The following is a 15,293-nucleotide window of genomic DNA, read 5'->3' as shown; positions in this document are numbered from 1 at the left end:
ACTTTTCTGCATCTGAATTTACCTGGATTTATTTCCCGATATGTCCCAATGCCATAAGCATCAACAATGTTTTGAAAGCCAGAAGTAAACTTGTTAGTTTTGTTGTACGTGGGTGGGGTCTGATTGGTTTGCATCCTGTTTAAAATAGATGGGACAGTGGATCCACTGTGCTCCTGTTAGAGAAAAACAAAGGCAAGTCAGCAAACCCACCCTCAGAGCAGTGGAGGATGAAGTCCAACACAGCTGTCCCCATTGGCATTTGGAAAACTGCAAGCTTGAGTGTTTGCAGTGTGCTTGCACAACGAGGCACTGCACAGCTGAGGAAGGCTGCCAGGATTCCACTGCTCTCCACTCTGTGTAGCAGGAGTAAAGGTGAACATTGTGCAGGACAGACAAAAAACCAAAAAGCAGCTGGAAGGACTTCAAGAAACCCAACTCTCTTGACTATCTGAGCAGAGGGTGAGTTTGCCAATGTCCTGGAGAGCTCCTCTATCCAGACACCAGGACTACAGAGCCCAGCCAGGGCAACTAAACCTCACACACAGTAAAATCCTCACCATTCCAGCATTCACCTGAACTTTAAGCTTCACACAACACATTTGTTACTTCTTTTATCTCTAAGCCATCATTCCTGCACGCTAAATAAGCTGTCCTCTGTGATTCCAGCAGCCCAAGGGGATGGTGCTCAGAGGCTCACAAAGCAGAGAAGGCAATGCACCCATGTGGTGCTGCCACAGCTGACTGGCACAGCACCTACTCACAGTGCCTCTCCTGAGAGCAAACTGGATGGAGTCCAGGTCAGCAACAGGACACCACACTTCAGCAATCAAGCACTTCTGCGTCACGTCGATGTTGCACAGGTTCAGGGTGTGGTAAATCGCCTTCATCTTCCTCACTTTGATGAACCACACGCGGATGTTTTTAGCAGCTGCCTGCAAAACCCTCTGGCGGTGATCCTCAGTTTGGTTCAGCACCTTTCAGACAAGCAGGAGAAAGATGAGGCCAAATCATGGACCAAAGATCAAGGTGCACCAACAAGAGAAGCCTTTCCCACAGAGGATGAAGGACCAGCTTGCTCCCCCACCCCAGGCACAGGCTGCTGCCTGCAGTCTGTGATGTGGTAATTAGCCCCCACAGTAATTAGCTCTGCTGAAAAGTTTAAGGGTTTTTTCCAGGGACACATTCTGATTACTTTCCTCCTCCAGCTCCAAGGTCAGTGGTTGTTTCAAACAATTAACTGTGCCAAGATCACAGGGAACAGTTCTACCTCCACCCAGGTTAAAAGAGCAGAGAAGAGTTCTGCAAGTAAAGGGTGTGCTGCCTTGAAAAAACACAAAAATTACCCTGAAAGACTTGTTTACTGAAGGGAAAAGGAGAAAGTGTTTCCTACAGAGGGTGTTTTCCAACTGGAACATATCAAACTCAGGCCAAGTCAGATTTCCAGAGTGGAAAGTCTTAGATTGCAGGGAAAGTGAGGACACAAGGCACATGCAGCTTACACAGTTACACTGCTTCTGAGTTCCTGCCTACTTTAAAACATCTTTTGAGCTACACCGCACGAGTAGTGTAAACTACTGTAAACTCCCTGCTTGAGACAGTTTCTGTATCAAATAAGTAGGTCACATTCAACTCTTTTTCCGTTTAGTTTCTGAACTTTTTCTCAATTTTTGTCTCAAATCCCTTAAATCTTTCTATATTATTGCATACTGCCTTTCTTCCTCGAAGCAAGCACCAGGTATTTCAGAGGTGGCACCCACAAGATCTGGGTACTAATTACATTTTACCAACACTCAGGCTGTTGCACAAGAGATCAGTTGTAAAGCAGAAGCTCTTCAGGACAGCACAACATGAAAATATAAAGACATGCACAAAAGGGAGGAGCTAAATTAATGTTAATATTGTTGTATCTCAGCTTGAATAAAGTTTAAATGTTTTCAAAGTATTGGCAGATGAAGCAGGCAGTTACACAACATGCTCTCAGAGTCAGAACCTAAGGGATCTCCCTACATGAGTTCCTCTTTTCTCCCTGGCATGGAGTTCTCTGTAATTATTTGTTTATAATAAAATGCTTAGCCCTCCAGAAAGATCAAACCACTCACCCCAAATCCTGACACAGAAACAACTGAGCAGTCCCCAAACACCTCTCTTGCACTGCTGGTCTCAAGCTACCTGAAGCTGAAAACACGGTGATCTCATAGGGGCAAAAATCCTCCTGTTTTAACAGGATCTAAAGTTTCTAAATATGAATTTCAACCACATTATAAAAAAAAAACAAACTGAAGAAAGGTCATTGGCCGCAGTTTTTACCATCTGAAGATCATCAATTCTGGTATTGACACCAGAAGCCATTTCCTTCCGCTCCTGAGGTGTTTCTGGGCATGGGTACAGGGAGGCTCGGAACCTGGAAGACAGGGAAGCACCTCAGTGACAGAGATGGAAAGAAAATCAATCAGTCAGGGGGGAGCCAGAGGCACCTGGAGAGAAGTTTCTGATCAGCAGAGACTGCCAAGCAGAGCTCCAGCCCCTACATCAAAGGGAAGCAGAAGTGCTTTAGGATTATACAGAAGCTGAGTGCTGAGAAGCTGAGAAGAGAAGTGGGAGAGAATCCTCTGCTCCCTGTGCTGCCAGTGTCCCCAGGCACTGTCACGAGGCTGGGCAGCCATCCAGCTGAGGGGAGATGCTCCCACACCAGAGCAACTGCTGATAGAAGCAGCCAGTGTTGTCTCCACTGTGAGAAAATCCCACTGATGTCCATCAGGCTGCCCCAGAAATCACCACTGCCTTGTTTTTTTGCATTCCCTAGCACAGCAGTTGTGTACTTTGAGCATTACAGGCTGGGGAGTGGCAAGTCTGACTGTAAAATGTGTTTCAGTTACTTATGGCACATTTAATTTGGTGTCTAAATATCTGCTCCTGCAGCCACTACGAAACAGGGAGTTGGGAAATATTGATATAAAGTCATGTCAGTGTGTTTCAAACAACTGGGAGTTGCCCAGCTCTCAATTACAGACTTTCATACCCTTCACAGATCTTCTTGACTCTGTTCTTCAGCTGGTCACCTTGGAAGAAGATGATAAATACAGACTTGTGCACGTAATCCCCCTAGAACAAAGGAAAGAATTGTAGAAATTAGCATTGGCTAATTACCAGAATTCTAATTTTCCTTTCACTGAATCTGTCCATCAGAGCTCAGACATGCACAGCAGGTCAAGAAATGTACCTGATTAACACTGAACAGTCACAAGGAGAGCATTTTTCTGTCTCAGTACAGAATACTTGCACTGTATTTGTGTTCACTGAAGCAAAATGCCCCAGGTTATCCATTATTGATTCTATACAATACAGTAAATGGGAAAACCTGCTAAGATCTCCAAAAATAACAAAGATTTTATCAGCACTTAGTGCAGTCAGCTCACCTACAGAATCAAGCCAAAAGAGTGAATGAAGATTTAAAAAAAGTGGAGTTTAACCAGTGTGGTTCCCAGGGAGACCAGAGGCACATTCCTTGCACAGCTGTGTCCGTGGGGGCAGCCAGGGCCCCTTTCCTGCATTTGTTGACAAGTTATTGTTCTACCTTACTTAGGAAATTTTAACATCATGTTTCAAGAATAATTACATTAGGTGTAACCTCAATTTAAGGAAGTTCTGCACAATAAGAACAAAGTCTCTCCTAGCAGATAGACGATTCCACAGGTCAGCTAGACAAGGGAACACATCAGCCTCACATGAGAAAGAGAGGCTGTTACTGAGCTTCACCTCCAGGGTCTGTGCTCCAGGGCAGCCCTTGACTAGGTAAGGGTGCCCCAACTTTGGGCAGTGCCAATGGTTTGAGCACAGAAAACACTGGATGTAAAACCAGGCACAACCACAACATTTATTATTTATTTCTATAGTAATGTGAATGATTCCAAGGTGGATGTTTAAACTATTGATTAGTGAATTAAGAAAAAAACAAAAGGCTCAAGTTCAGAGAAATGAGTTTCAGATACTACATACTGCCCATGTCCCAAAGAGCATCTTTCACAGAGGATCACTACTCACTGCAGTTTGGACCACAGAAGTCACTAAGCCCTGCTGCAGTCCATGTTTTGAGTTGTTTTCTCCCTTCCAACAGCACTCCCCATCCAGCCTCCCATTTTTCTTTTAATTAAACAGGAAAACATTTGTTGATGAAGCCCAGAGGCTGGTGCCGGGATGGACCTCACTGATGAACAGTGTGGAAGAGGTTTTACAGCGACTTTTGTGAGCCAGAGGGAAGTTTGAGAAGAGGATCCATGTTTACCCCTGACAGAATTTCCTACCAAGGCTATTGACATAGAAACCAAGAAACAAAGAAGGAGAAATAAGAGAAACCTGCAACTATTCCAATGAGCACTTTGTCTTTTGTGACCAATGAGTAAACTTAGGAGTTTTGTAAGAATGAATAAAAAGCATGTGTTTGAAACCTTCTGAAAATGGAGTGTGTTGCTCTGTGTTGTATTATTGTCATATTTTCTGGAAAAATCCCTTTGCCAGGATTTCTTCTCCTGGGAAGCTGAGAAGCCTCAGAGAGAAATGAAAAGAATCATTATCTGATTGCTTCTCCTGTGTTTTGCTGCTTTGGAATGTGGTTTGGATCTTGTTTACCAACAGGTGCATATTTGACCAGTTTCATGTGAATTGTTTTTATTTAATAACCAATCACCATTCAGCTGTGGTGGGACTCTAGAAGGAGTCAGGACTTTCCATTATCATTCTTGTTAAGCCTTCTGTAAGTATCCTTTCCCTATTCTTTAGTACAGTTTTAGTATAGCATTTCTTTTATACAATATAAAACAATAAATTAGCCTTTTAAGAACACAAAGTCAGATTCTCATCTCTCCCCTCACCGGGGCTGCCTGCAAATCCAACAGTGTTGTCTCTGTCTCAACTACAACAGCCCAGAGGCTTTTATCTGAGGATCCTGGTATGTTCAGAGGCTGCTGCTGCAGCAGGAGCTCCCTCACCGTGACGGGGTCCTCCAGGGGGTTCTCGATCTCGGCCTGGCGCAGGAAGACGTTCCCGCGGCACACGCGCCACAGCATCCGCTCGAAGGTGGGGATGCGCTCGCGGTTGATCACGCCAGCCACGAACCTGCAAGGGGACAGCACGGCCTGAGGGGCTGCACCCGAGCCCCCCCACAGCCAGCACACCTGCTAACTTGGGGTTGGCACCACAACGACAGCTGTAAAAATCCTGGTTTAACGTTAGTTCTTGAGCGCGTCCAGAGCCGTCATGCGCACGTTCATGTTTTCGGAAAAATCCCTTCGCCCAGGATTTTTCTACTGGGAAGCTGAGAAGCCTCAGAGAAAAAGGAAAACAAAAATGATCTGATTTGCTTCTCTTGCGTTTTGCTCCTTTGGAATGTGTTTGGAGATTGTTTACCAACAGCTGGCTGTTTCATTGGTTTCGTGTGAATTGTTTTGACTCATTGGCCAATTGGGGCCAAGCTGTGTCAGGACTCTGGAGAGAGCCACAAGTTTTAGCCTTCTCTAAGTATCCTTTCTGTATTCTTTAGTATAGTTTAGTATAGCATTCTTTAATATAATATAGTATCATAAAATAATAAATTAGCCTTCTGAGAACATGGAGTCAGATTCATCATTCCTTCCCTCGTCTGGGGGCAACACAAATACAACAGAGGGCAACGAGGCTGGTGAGGGGCCTGGAACAAAATCCCTGTGAGGGATGGCTGAGGGAGCTGGGGGTGTTCAGCCTGGAGAAAAAGAGACTCAGAGGTGACCTTATCACTCTCTACAACTTCCTGAAGGGTGGTTGTAATCAGGTGGGGGTTGGTCTCGTTCTCCAGGCAGCACTGACAGAATGAGAGGTCACAGTCTCAACCTATGACAAGGGAAATACAGGTTGGATATAAGGAAGAAGTTTTTTATAGAAAGGTGATAAAGTTCTGGAATGGTCTACCCAGGGAGGTGGTGGAGTCACCGTCCCTAGATGCGTTTAAAAAAAGCCTGGATGTGGCACTGGGTGCCAGGGTTTAGTTGAGGTGTTGGGGCTGGGTTGGACTTCATGGTCTTGAAGGTTCTTCCAACCCAGTGATTCTGTAATTCTGTGAATTAAGCAAAATGGAAGGTCCTCTGAATACACAGAGGTAACACACAGCAATATAACTGCACTACAGCACAGGCCTCTGTTTTTTAACAGAATTAAATAATCTTTTAAAAATATATAAATCATGCTTATAAGAGAAACAAATGCATTTAGATATACAGTTTCTAACCTTCATTCCCCTACAGTCCTGGTACACTGGCTACAAGGGTTACAGCAGCCATGGCTGGCAGTGACTATGTCCTGGGCTCACTCTGAGACCTCACTGGACCAAACCCCATGTCCAGATAAAGTATTCCACAACACACAAGGAAGCCTGGAAGCAGCTGATAAAGAGGATGTAGAACTACACAGTTATTTCAGACCATTATGTGCCCACAGTAGTCACAAGTTTCAACAAAGCTCTGAGATCTCAGAAGGTCTGAGGAAACAACCAGACAGGCTTACACAGAACAAACTGGATTAACTGTTTGGTGCAGAGAAACTTGTGAGGCACAAACATGAACTGGGAAGTGAATATGGGAAGGAAAAGAGCAGAGAGCAACAGCCAGTTTTAGATCAGCTTTCATCTGCTTGGTGTGGAAAGTTCCACAACTGTGCTCAAACCATTGCTGCTTGCAAGGGTTGATAATCCCCAATCAGCAATCCTGGACTGCAATTACCCGAGTCGGAGCGGGGCACCTCTTCCCATCTCACTCGGCTCCAGCAGTGAAGAGGATTCCTCCAGCAGGTCTGGATCCGCCATCTGCTGATGATGCAATTCAGCCTGAATTCACAAATCAATTAATATCTAATGAAACCAGTTAGTGGCATGCAGGGAATGAGGAGCCAGGAGATAGTTGTGGGAGACAAAGAAAGAAAAGAAAAGAAGAAAGGAAAGGAAAGAAAAGGAAGAGCAAACATAAGACAGCAAAAAGAGGAACAAGATGACAGAAAAGACAGCAAGAATCACACGTGGAAGGAGAAAAACAAGAGGAAAAATGGAATGGCTCAGCAGGGCTTCCATACAAGAAATGCTTGAGGACTGTTGCAACAAAGGGGCTGGGAGATATAGAAGTCTGAAGAAAGGCAGAATTAAAAAAAATTTCAAGTTTTAAACAAGTGATGTTCCCAAGAACCATTTTTAATGGCACAAACCAGGGAAACACATTTGAATCATGTATTTCCCCAGATATTAAATAATTTATCCTTGTTCACCGTATGGTTCACCATCAGACACAAACACTGCTCGGAGCAGGCCAGCAACATGGCTCATCTCTTGGCCAGCAAGGCACCAAAACAGGACAGTTTTACACTGGCCCTCTTTGCAACCAATTTGCAGGTTAAAATCCTTAGGAATATGGCTTTTAAGTGTCAGAAATTCAGGTCAAGGATGCTCAAATCATATCCTCTTGTGCACCATCTTCACACTTGTTCAACCCCGCCTCACATTTAGTTCTACCTCTGCAGCTTATTAAATGAAATGCCAAAGATTACAGTTCCTGAGCACAACCAGAGGGCCAAAGTCTACCCTCTGTGGAATGCAGGTCTTTCCCACAAAGCCACCATGGGAACTTGTTAAATCACACTGGAAGGCAGAGTTTGACCCAAGGACACATCACGTCCACACACACAGAGCACAGCCTTGCAAAACCTGTGGCAAGTGCAGTAACTCAGCCCCAGCCTCTGTATGTGGGCAACAGTTGTGTCAGAGTGAAAATCTCCCCAAAGCTTCACCTGCTTGTCAAATCAAAGTGTTTGCCATATACAAGAGAGTTTTTGCAAGGCTGACACCAAAAGCAGCTCAACTGCTTGTACACACACTTAGGATGTTACACGAGGGAGGGAGCCCTTCACGTGGCTTGGAAAGGCAACACAGGAATTCCTGATCCTTTCAGCTTTAAGGAGACTTGTTGCAACATCAAAAACTGAATGGAAATTCAGTTCATAGAGAACACAACTAAAGTAAGAAAGTTTGGTACCTGAAAATGAAACACACAGACCAAACATCCCAGCAACTGTTTGACATCTCAAGTTCAGGATGTTGAAGAACAGTAAGTTACAATTGTTAGAGGCTTGTATTGTATTTCCAGTAACCAAGACACTGTTTGGGGTAATTTTTTGTGATGTGCAGCACATTTTAGCAGATGACTAATGAAAAAGGAAGGACAATGTGACACCTTTGGATTTGCCTCACCTGAGAGAGAGAATTTGTTATATATGTTTAATATTAGCTTGGCCCATTTGGGCTCTATGTCCTTTATTCAGGACAAGTCCAGCTTAGAGGGGGTGGAATTATAAAGCAAAACAATTTAAAATAAATGTGGATTAGACTAGTTTAACTAAAAGAAAATGTTCTTGCAAGGATTATTTGCATTACAAACTCCATGTTTCTTAAATTAATTTCTCAACAACTCTGATTTGATGAGCACAATGATTCTAAAAAGGAAATGGCACAGCAGCAGCAGCTCTGCAGCAGGAAGGATAACCAAAGCTGGATAACTACTGGGGGATTTAATAGAAATAAAAAATTGAGACTGTGGAAATGGAAGAGCTACCCAGTCCCAGTGCAGGAAAACAGGATTCTGAAAAATCTACTTTTAGTCTCAGTTTTCGCCAGCAGTGAGTGAAATATCAGAGTTATTGTGGAGTAGTTTTTACTATGTGAGGTCGTTCAGGATTGGAATCTCCCAAGCATTTCCATGACAGTAATCAAGATGCATTATACAAGAGCTTTCATTATTAAACATTTTAAAATTGCTTATTGATCCCCTGATCAGCACCTTTAATCTCAAAAAAGGTTCATTTTCTCCACTGATGATTGCAGCCCTGCCCTGTGACAGTTCTGGATGCCCAGTACAAACCCATACAATTCAAGCCCCTTCCAGGTCACAAACAGGACAAAAATCAACGTTCACAAGAACTAAAAAGGATTCATGTCACCATCTATTAACCCAGAGCCAGACAGAAGTGACAGATGCAAAGCAAACAGAGGAAAGCAGATGGCAGAAGAGTCAGAGGGAGGAAGAAGGGACTGCATGCCATTAACCGTTACTTTTCCAGTCTTCTTTTACGCTCACACTCTAGGCAAAGCTCTCAGAGAAATCTCTCCAGCTCATATGGCTCTTCATAAGCAAGGACAAGAAGACTGAGAAAAGGAGCATAATCATCAACATGGTGTGTTGGAACAAGAAATGGCTGCTTGGGCTGGAATGGTCACAGGAAGAACAAGGGGACATTTTGCCACCCTCCCTCCCACCGTGTTCAAACCGTGGAGAGTGAATGCCCAGCATGAAGGAACTGGAGAGTCAGCCATTTCTTGTGCAACTCATTACTATGAATAACAGTCTTAATTACAAGTCATTGTAGTCTTCAAGTGTTGAAAGTGCTGTGCAATGGCAGCATGGAGGAAGTTGGCCACTCTGGGATGGTGAGCAGAGGCAGCTCTGGGCTGCTCGGGGCTCCCCCCAGCTGTTTGCTGAGCACAGAAAGCTGAGACAGGTTTAAACTGTCCACACTGACATTTTACTGAACATCACCTGTGAGCTGTTCTGTTGGCTTTTATGTAGAGCAGCATGTTATTTGGTGTATTTTGTTTTATTACCACATGAAAGAGACGCAGAACATATCTGAGCTTTCTGTGGCTGGTTTGTGTAAGGCTGTGGGTGACCTGTCATGGACTGTTTAGAAAATTGATTTTGGTCTTTAAATTGAGCTTGATCCCAACTGCAGTTGAAAAAGAGCAGTGGGCAGAGAGGACAGTAATGAACAAGGCCAGGCTGGATGGGGCTTGGAGTAACCTGATGTAGCAGGTGTCCCTGCCCATGGCAGGGGGGTGGATGGGGATGAGCTTTAAGGTCCTTCCCACCCCAAACCAGTCTGGGATTCCTTCTCAATACAGAAGTGCTCAGCACTTGGTTTTACATGATACTCAGAACAGGCAGTGCTACTTTAACACAGCAAAGTAATGAATTATCAAGTTAAACCTGTTTGTCCAAGGGACATTTGTAATGGAACATCCAACACTCGAAGACAAGGGGTTTTTGTACTGAAATCAACCCCACAACCCAGCAGCACTATCTGTGTCAGCAGTGACTGTGACTGGCACAGGACCAACCTTGGTGCCTGAACAGGCAATACAACAAAAAACAAACTGTTAGATAAATGGCCTGAAGTGTGCAGGAGTCCAGCTCCACTTGACAATAGCCCTTGTAAATAGCAGGAGCCATTTCCGTTAAGAGTTCTTTGATCAAATCCTGAGATTAGAGGAAACAGGACATCTACTCAGCAAAAACACGTCCTGAAAAACACACAGGAGCTCTCTGAGAGAACTGCCAAGACTCTTGAGATACCTCAGCTTTACAAGGAAGGGTTATGTCTTGTCCCAAGCAGGATTTATGTCAGTGCCATGAATGACATTGGAGAAGCTGCTCTCAGGTCTAGTGAAAGTTGCCAGTTCCTGGCCCAGATGGCATTTGACAAAATGTCCAAGACTTTAAATGTCAGCTTTGCTCCACAACTGACCTCTGAAAGCTTCAGGGTTTGATCAAAGGCTCAATTCATTAATTAATCTATTACTTCAGTGGACTTTGTATTGCGACCCTGATGAGTCTCCATGTAACACTTTAAAGGCTGAAGAGAAATTCAGCTCCATTTTAAGTCCTCTGCATGTGCACCAAAGAAACTCTGACCCACTGGGGACAGTGCTCACTGTAGCAGCACATTTTGGGGCTGTTGATGTGCTTTCAAAACTACTCACATCTTAATTATTCACACAATTTTTAGACAAACCACTGCTTAACTAGAACAAACCCAACCCAGCATTGTGGAAGGTAAATCATGGGTAGCTATGTGTACTGCATGAAAAATGGAAAATAATTTGTGCAGCTTTCTCAAACAAAGCATAAAATGACCTTGCTGTCCGAAACAGCAACTGAAATATATTTGAGAATAAAAATGGTAATTTCTGTGAGAAGAACCAGCTCCCCAAGTGTTAAACCCCACCGGTATTCTGACCTCATCAAAAAACTGCTGAGTTTTACGCAGTATAAACTTTAATTCTGTCAGCTCCAAGAAGTTTCTCTTCAGAGCCTCCTGGTTGGTGTTGATTTCTTTAAGCTCATTTTCAATTTTCTCAAAGTTTGCCTGGAAGATGTGAAAAGGAGAAAGAAAAAGGACTTAATTCCATAATTAAGTGCTGTTCAGTCTGTCAGCACACAGAGGCAAGTGAGATGCTTCACATCCCCACCCAATTTGCATGGATTTACAGGTGCATCTCCAGCCTGCTGTGGCACAGATCCACATCTGGAGGCATCTGCAGGCTTCTCACAGCCAGCCAGACTTTTACGGACTGCATTGATAGAGTTTCTTCAAATCAATAAAACCGTGATAAACTTTATGCCCCACCACCACAAACCATGTGGTTCCAGCAGTTTTTGGCTCATTTCAGTGGTGAAATTCCTACTGAGGACTCTCACTTCTGCATTTGGACAATGTGAGCTGGCAGAGCTGCTTCCAGGGACAGCTGGACACTGAGCTAATGCCCCTCTGCCACTAAATCCTGCAAGCATCCTCCCACAGAGACAATTTCCCCTGCTTCCACCCAGAATCAAATACTGGTTTAAGTCTCAACACATCATTACCTCCAGGTCAATCATGTCACGTGGAAAAGGCACCTCTGGGTTTTCACCCGTGTCCATGATGGGAATATTTGCCTTTTTAATCTCCTTCTCCACAAACCCTGCCGAGACAGCATTAAAAATGTTAATTACAGACATTTTAGTGTCAAACAGTTCCCTCAACCTGCCCCTGGCCCCAGCAGCAGCTGATTCCTTCACCTCCTATTCCAAGGTGTCTGCTTTGGCCAGAGTTATCTTTCCAGGGGAGGTGAATCCCTGGAGGCAGCGAGCCCTGCCTGTGCCCTCACCTCTGTGAAAAATGTGCATTTTATGACTGGCTTTTCACAAATATTAAAATGAATATTATATGTGTTATGTTAGAAAGTTATGCTGAATTAATTTTTACAGTAGTGTGTTAAATACAGTTTTAGGTTATAACATAATGTTAAAATAGAAACTATGTTTGTGGGATATTTTTTTTAAAAAAGGAATGAGGTACTCGCACCAAGACAGCAGCCACAGGACACCTAAATCTTTCAGAGAAAAAGAATTTATTGCTCCATTATCAGAATAAACGAACTTCTTCCTGCCTCCTCAGCCCTGAAGATGCTGTCAGGATTCAGAGGAAGAAGTTGACACTGACCAGACAGAATCCTTTGTTTGAATGGGATTTATGCATCCTGTATGAGGTGTATGAATATGCAAGAGGCTGTTGCTTTTAAGGGTTAATCTCTGTTAACGTGGGTCCTTTTTTGGTTTTATTTTGCCCAGAAAGAGGTACCTGGACTGTCCCTAACTCTTTGCTTTTATTGTGTCATATTGTCCTAATCCAAATTGTCAAAATTTTTATTCCTCTAAGTATATTGCTACTTTTATAACCATTTTATTACTATTAAGCTTTTAAAATTTTAAAAACAAGTGACTGGCGTTTTTAACCCCCCTCTGCCCTGTTCCAAACGCCACCCTGCAGCTTCAGCCTGCCTCCACTGTTCGTTTTTTATATTTTTAACCAAAAAAGCCGCAGAGTCAGAGCCACATCAACCCCAGCGGGAACGTACGGAGCTTTCGGTCCATCTCCTCGCACCTCCGGACCTCATTGACGAATTTACGGTGGAACACGTTCACGTCGGGGTTCAGCTGCAGGGAGAGACACGGCACTCAGCAAAGGCCCACGCCACGGGCCCCGGCGCTCCCGGCGCTCCCGGTGCCGCCATCGCGGCGGGGACACTCACGTCGCGGAACTGGACCTTGCCCAGCTCGCCCAGCTCGCTGACACAGCAGTACGCGGCCTCGGACTGCAGGAACAGCTGCGCCAGGGTCATCTCCTCGCTGCGGAACAGCTCCCCCATGGCGGCGCCGCTCCCGCCGCGGCCTCTGCGGACACGGGCCGTGAGGAGCGGGCCGGGGGCAGGCACCGAGGCCTGCCCGCCTGCGCCGCCCCGACACAGCGCGGCTGCGCCTGGAGCCCGGCCCGGCGCGGCATCCCCACCCCATCCCATGCCGCCCTCATCGTGTCCAGCCCCGTTCCGTTCCCCGCCATTACCTGCCGCCGCTGCTGCTGCCGCTGCCGCTGCCGCCGCCTGACCCGAGCCGGCTCCCGTCCGCGCGTCACCGTCCGCGCGGGGCGCTGTCACGCGCACGTCTCCCGGCGACCGCGCGCGGCCCCGCCCCGGACGTGATGATAGAGGCGGCACCGCGCCGCGGTGGGTGACGTCATGAGCGGCGGCGTGACGTCACGGTGAGCGTGTCCTGGGTGCGAGGTCGCGGCCTCTCCTCCGGTCCGGTCCGGTCGAGGCCCCGTGCCCGGCCCGGGACAGCGACATCCGAGGAGCAGCCCCAGGTCCGGGCGGTGTTCTGCTGGAAGAGATCGGCTCCGGGCTGAGGCTGCAAATTCCCAGCCCTTGGCTGCTCCTGGGTGTCTCCGCAGCAGGAAAGGGCTGAGTGAAGGTAATCCAGACACAGAAAATGGCTCGTGGCGTCCCAGCCCAGGATAACTGCTGTGGGCACTTCAGCTCCCTGAGCCCCACGAGCAAATATCCATCCCTGGCCTGTGGGCTTGTCTGGTTCTATCCATGCTGACCTACTCAGGCAGATTTTTTAAAAATTATTATTCCCAAATGGACAGAGAGGCATTGCAGTCATGCATGGAATGGGTGTTGAACACTTCAAATATCAGCTTTGCTCCACAACTGACCTCTGAAAGCTTCAGGCTTTGATCAAGTGCTCAATTAATTAATTAATCTGTTACTTCAGTGGAATTTGTATTATGACCCTGATGAGTCTCCACATAACACTTTAAAGGCTGAACTCATAAATTCAGAATTTCTGAAGAGAAATTAAAGGAGCTCTGGTCCATGTGTGCCCTGCCCTGCACCTGAGTCCCTACACTCACCTGTGGAGCAGGTGACCCCAGGGACAAACAGCTCTGGGGCCTTGGGATGAACCTTTTTTTCATGGAACTCTCAGCAGCAGCAGCAAACACTGGAAATAAACTCTGGAAAAAGCTCCCTCCAGGAAAGATCAGTGCACAGAAAGCAGCCTGTTCTCACTGCGTGACACAATGGGGGCACAGGGCACAAGTGCTGTGATCCCAGAGCCACCAGGCGCAGGTCAGTGGGGACAGCGAGCAGTCACGGGGCAGGGACACGGCAGGGACAGCGCTGGCTGCTGTGAGCACTGGGCACGAACAGCGTCCTCTGCAGCCCGGGGTAGCTGGGCTGGATCCCGCTCTGCCCCAGCGAAGGCTGAGAGCAGGCTGGGCCTGGCAGGAGTGCTGAGGGTCAATACCCCGGGTCAAAGCTGTAAATGAGGGCAGCTGCCACCTTCCCCGTGTGCCCACAGCTTCCCAAGTGGCAGCTCTGTCCTTGGTTCCCTCTGGCTGAGGCAACCCCGGGACCAGAGAAGGCTCTGGCCCAGGGTCACTCCCAAGATCTGAACTTTCCTTCTCCACATTCCTGGCGTGTTCAGCTGGCTTGTTGCAGGGTCTGTGGTGGCACCTCCCACGTGTCTCCCTGTTTTAAATCATTTAGGGTTTTTACCACTAAATCCACGAGTAATTTGGGTTTTGTTTACAAGTAGTGTCCCGCATTTAAAGTCTGGTGACTGGACCTGCAGGAGGCTCGAGGATTGCAGGGCTGGGAGAGCTCCTTTAGGGGGAGTGCCCAGCTGCCTCACTCAGGAGGGAGTTGTCCTTCTCTGAGTTAAATCTGTGTGGAGAGTGTTGCACCCTGCATGTACCGTGTGTGCCTCTTGCACATTCATACATGGGAGGGGGCATTCCTAAGATACAGACTTGTATCTTAGATTCCAGTCCACTTTTCATGCTGTAACTGCTGAATTCAAACTGTAGCATTTGTTTAAAGTACTGAAATTCAGGCTGTCATAGTCCTGGAAAAAAAACCCACCAAACCTAAGTACTGGCAAAAGGTCTGAACTTCCAGCTGAACTTCAGCATGTGCAGTTGTTTAAACCAGCCTTCAGTGCTCACAGCTGTGCCCAGATGGGGCTGCTTGCTTCCCACTCTCTTCCCAGCAGCTTCCCGAGCCGTTTACTAAAGGATTTTGTTTTTTCCTCCTGTTACTTCAATGCCTTTAGACTGAGAGTAAAGCAGGG

The 15,293-nt window shown here is 46.3% G+C and overlaps 1 protein-coding gene across 3 annotated transcripts in view; it reads right to left on the bottom strand.

Moving 5' to 3' along the window:
* ATP6V0A1 (ATPase H+ transporting V0 subunit a1) overlaps nt 1-13,340 on the bottom strand; it is a 30,558-nt gene extending 17,218 nt beyond the window's left edge. The window contains exons 1-11 of one of the 3 annotated variants that reach the window (XM_041426595.1): nt 13,232-13,340; nt 12,914-13,059; nt 12,740-12,818; nt 11,706-11,803; nt 11,080-11,208; nt 6,747-6,850; nt 4,986-5,112; nt 3,020-3,102; nt 2,308-2,401; nt 762-974; nt 23-173 (exon numbers count right to left, since the gene is read on the bottom strand). In XM_041426595.1, coding sequence (XP_041282529.1) covers nt 23-173; nt 762-974; nt 2,308-2,401; nt 3,020-3,102; nt 4,986-5,112; nt 6,747-6,850; nt 11,080-11,208; nt 11,706-11,803; nt 12,740-12,818; nt 12,914-13,030 — 1,195 coding nt within the window. In that variant the 5' untranslated portion in view covers nt 13,031-13,059; nt 13,232-13,340. Of the gene's footprint in view, nt 1-22; nt 174-761; nt 975-2,307; nt 2,402-3,019; nt 3,103-4,985; nt 5,113-6,746; nt 6,851-11,079; nt 11,209-11,705; nt 11,804-12,739; nt 12,819-12,913; nt 13,060-13,224 lie in introns of all 3 variants that reach the window. The other 2 variants (XM_041426594.1, XM_041426596.1) reach the window with 2 other exon arrangements.
* Between the last annotated feature and the right edge of the window lie 1,953 nt (nt 13,341-15,293).

The sequence above is a fragment of the Onychostruthus taczanowskii genome, unplaced genomic scaffold (genome assembly GCF_017590055.1).
Source record: "Onychostruthus taczanowskii isolate IOZ18803 unplaced genomic scaffold, ASM1759005v1 scaffold91, whole genome shotgun sequence".
Taxonomy (NCBI): Eukaryota; Metazoa; Chordata; class Aves; order Passeriformes; family Passeridae; genus Onychostruthus; species Onychostruthus taczanowskii.
Note: the sequence above shows the minus strand (reverse complement) of the source record. Positions and strands in the feature narration are given on the sequence as shown.